Source organism: Apium graveolens, chromosome 2 (genome assembly GCF_009905375.1).
Source record: "Apium graveolens cultivar Ventura chromosome 2, ASM990537v1, whole genome shotgun sequence".
Taxonomy (NCBI): domain Eukaryota; kingdom Viridiplantae; phylum Streptophyta; class Magnoliopsida; order Apiales; family Apiaceae; genus Apium; species Apium graveolens.
In genome coordinates, this window is record NC_133648.1 from 3749545 (window position 1) to 3753774 (window position 4230).

The following is a 4230-nucleotide window of genomic DNA, read 5'->3' on the forward strand; positions in this document are numbered from 1 at the left end:
TAAGATTTTCTAGTCGTAATTAAAATTAAACATAGGTAGTGACGTGGTATTTACGAGCATGTCATTTAGTCAAATTTCGAGCATTTTTTAAAAAATGGGTCAAGTTCTAATTTTGAATTCGAAATAAATCGAAATACGTTATTTATAACTTATCTAAATATGTAATACACATATATATTATTTATACAAGTGTATCTCTTTTCAACATATAAAAAAATTAATTATATGTACAATTTACTTTTTATTAAAAAATATATATTAAAAATGTATCAGACATACTTTTCAAATTAAAAATTATTTAATAAATAAGGGAATGATCCGTTTATGTATCATGCTTAACTTTATATTTCAAATTCAATTGTTCAAAACTAACTCTACAAATATTTCAGTAATCATGTTTAAAGTTAAATAAATTGTCGCTATTTACGACACTTACATATTATCTATATTATAAAAAACTTAAGTAACAGTGTGGTGTAGTGGTAAGGTGATGTGCTTGTGAATGTAAAAATTTAAAGTACACGGGTAAATTAGTCATTTCAATGAGACTTTTTAATCTCATAAATATTATCACCATGTTCTCTTATTATATACAGAAGATATGTTAAATAAATTACTAAGTATTTGGTTGATCGAAAATTAGTTAAAATATTAATTAAGTATCTTAAAATAATAAAATAATACTTAGATTTTTAACTAAATTTATAAATTTACAAAAGATATAGTGTATGCCGATTAATTATATTTTAAAAATCGAATCGGCAGTAATCTGGTTTTCTTACAACAAGTGCATGCCCAATTAATCAAATTCCGGGTCATCAAAACCCGACCCACTACCCATCTCTACCATTACATTCTTGTAAAATGTGGATAAGAAACAAGATTGAGCAACACAGTGTAAAACAGCAAGAACAAGATAAGAGCTCACTTAAAAAACAAGCAATTTAAACACTTTCACCTCAAAAATGGCTGCATCAATGCAATGTCTCTCATCTTCTTGCTGGCCCATTTCATTAAAGTTTCAATCTTTATCACTTTCTAGCCCATCTGCATTTAAGCCTCTTGGGTTCTCATCAAACACTTCAACCAATGTTTTTTCAACAGGTACTTGAAAATCTTGATTACCCTTTTGAGTAATTTGATTATAAGTGTTTTTACCATGTGGGTTTGTATCTATAAGGCCTGTCAATTTGCTTATAAGTTTTTTTTTTACTTTTTACCATTTGGGTTTTTGATTATTTACAGAGTTTGTATCTGTAAGACCTGTTAATTTGATTATAAGTGTTTATGCCATGTGGGTTTTTGATTACTTGCAGGGTTTGTGTCTATAAGGCCTGTTGAGAGACAATTGGGGCAGTTGATTGTTTGTGAAGCTGCTACTACTAAGAAACCTGATTCTGCTGCTAAAAGAGCTAGACAGAATGAGAAGAGAAGGGTTTATCATAAAGCCAAGAAGTCTGAAGTTCGAACCCGAATGAAAAAGGTTGTCTTTTCTTGATTTTTGATGAATTGGAAGTTAAATTTTGTGCCTTTATGCAGTTTTGTATCTTTTTAAGTTGCATTTGTATCTTTTGTGTGTGTGTGTGTTTACGCATTAGCTTAGTTCTTGAAGATGTCAATGTGGTTTGTTGTGTTTGTGTGTGATGCATTTGATTGAATTTATTATAAAGCCCGTAAGTCAGAAGTCCGAACCCGAATGAAAAAGGTTGTCTTTTGTTGATTTTTGATAAAAATGGAAGTTAAATTTTGTGCCTTTATGTACTTTGGTATCTTTTTAAGTCACATTTGTATGTGTTGTGTGCAGTGTGTCTATGTTATTATGATGTGTTGTGTTTGTGTATTATGCATATGATTAGATTGTAGATGTTTAGAGGCGGACAGTTTTGTGCTAATGTAATTGGTTTATGGTAGTGAACTTCACGAAATGTTTTTGGGATTAAATTTGTGTGGAGGTTTAGTTTTAGCTTATTGCCAATGCGATTTGTTGTGTTCACATGTGATGCATATTATTAGATTTTAAATATTTAGAGTGAAAGGTTTCCTGCTAGTCTAATTGGTTTATGGTAGCAACTTCACGAAATGGTTCATGGGATAAATTTTGTGTGGGGGTTTAGTTTTAACTTAATGCTCTTGTCATCTTGAGTCTGATATGTTATTGACATTAGGAGTGGTTTCTCCCATATTAATTTGTATAGTTGTTTGTGGTTTGTACTTGTAGAACTGTGAGATGTTTTAGTTTCTACATTTGTTCCCAATAAAAGAGTTTTAAGAATTTTAAATCAAGGACACTCTTAGAACTTTCGATTGGTTGTATACTTATTACTATAACGTCTTGATGATTTTGGTAATTACATCTGTGTGGATAGCATTGAGATAATCTAACGACACCTTTATGGAAATTAGGGTTATTTATCTGTTGACCTCAACCGTTATCTCTATAATTCTTGGTTTTTTGAGTGTAACATTGAATAGTGTCAATCCTATGCTCTGAACTCTGAAGTTACAGAGTTTCAGTACAACTTCTTGGGTTGATTCACTATTGTTTTCATGATGTTGCTTGGTTAAAAGACTAACGCCGAAGGGTTATTTTCACTTGTAACCCATATCACTTGTTGGCACATTTACCCAGTTATGCCCAACAACTTAGATGTTGAAAACAATTAATTGGTATTTACGACTCAAAAAAAATATACACATGCAATCTGTCCCTTAAAACAAATTTTCGTTTTCTTCTTTTTGGCTCGATGTAAAATAACTGGTTTGATCTTGTTGATTTACCTCAATTTGCATTTTCTTTGGTTCAGGTTTTGGAATCACTCGAAGTGCTTAGAAAGAAAACTGATGCACAGGCGGAGGAAGTCATCACCGTTGAGAAGTTGATAGCAGAAGCCTATTCAGCGATTGATAAAGCAGTGAAAGTTGGCACCTTGCACAGGAACACTGGAGCAAGAAGGAAGTCTAGGCTTGCAAGAAGGAAGAAAGCTGTTGAAATTCACCATGGTTGGTATACACCGTCTCCGGAGCTTACGGCCTAATTGAATTTGATCGTAATTTTGTTTTTTTTAGTAATTGTTTTGGTGATGTCCCCAGCAAAGTACTCCCTAGTTTTTCTGCGCAACTAGTTTGTTCCAAATTTGTATAATTGACCGGGGGTTCTTTATCAACAATGTCCTTGTAAAGTCGGTTATTCCAGTAAAGTGACTGTTTAATACAGTTGTGAGAAACATCAGATTTTGTCGTGGCCTGTTTCCTTTCTCTGTTTTCTCTTTTGCCGCAAAATTTCTGAGAAGTCAGCAATGGTAAAAGAGAAATGCTATATTTCCCAAAAGGGTTCCCAAAATTGTTCCCAAATGCTGATGTGGAAGACTCATACCTGGTAACTTTCCTGTAATGAGATGAGACCCGGCGTGTATTCATATGTGCCCACAAATTAAAATGGGACAAATGTAATGTTGTGTTTGGTTGGTCAAGTGGCTTGGAAAAAAATTAATAGGAATTAGAAAAAAGATTTGAAAAAAATGAGGCAATACCAAATTGTTATGATTAAAAATTGTAAAAATAGAAGTGATAAAGGAAAGGAGCATCCAGTCTGAAATTAAGGTGTTTAATTATCGTAAGGAATAGTTTTCATCTCAAATTGAGGTGTTTAAATCATGCTTTAGGTGGATAGTTTAGGAATGGAATGAGCAAAATAAGCGCACTCAATTTATACTTAAAATCTCATTTCATTTCATTCCGACAAAACACAACATATTAAACATCATCCCTTTCGGTCTGTCAAATACAATGTGGTAGCTTAGCTTGTGTTGGCGATGGTATCAATATCTTACATGCTAATAAAGTTATATATATATATATATATAATTATATGAAAAGTTTTTTTTAAACCTCGGTGACCACTTATGTTCTGCAAGTAAAATATTGCATATAAATATTGCAAAACATATTATTTTGCGAATCATGCCCTAGAAATATCGTTATTTTATTGAAAATCTTGAATGTCATATATGTACTGCATGGAAAACATTACAAAAATAATTTATCTTGTAAAATATGTTAAGTTTGCAGAACATTTGTTCAAGTTGCAGAATATAAACATTTTACCTATTAAACTTTAATGATCTTCAATAATTTTAATGAATTTGGGATACTCGTAAAACATACTTCACAAAATAATATATTTTAGGGTATTTTGATTGTAGAACATACGTGGTCTCCAAGTTCTCTAAT

General features: G+C 31.6%; 1 protein-coding gene across 1 annotated transcript; it reads left to right on the forward strand.

Moving 5' to 3' along the window:
- Window positions 1–868: 868 nt before the first annotated feature.
- LOC141706744 (small ribosomal subunit protein bS20c) lies at window positions 869–3226 on the forward strand. Its single transcript, XM_074509563.1, has 3 exons — window positions 869–1104; window positions 1317–1483; window positions 2805–3226. Exons 1-3 carry the CDS (start codon window positions 966–968, stop codon window positions 3033–3035), a joined length of 537 nt encoding a protein of 178 aa, XP_074365664.1. The 5' UTR covers window positions 869–965; the 3' UTR covers window positions 3036–3226.
- The last annotated feature ends 1004 nt before the right edge of the window (window positions 3227–4230 follow it).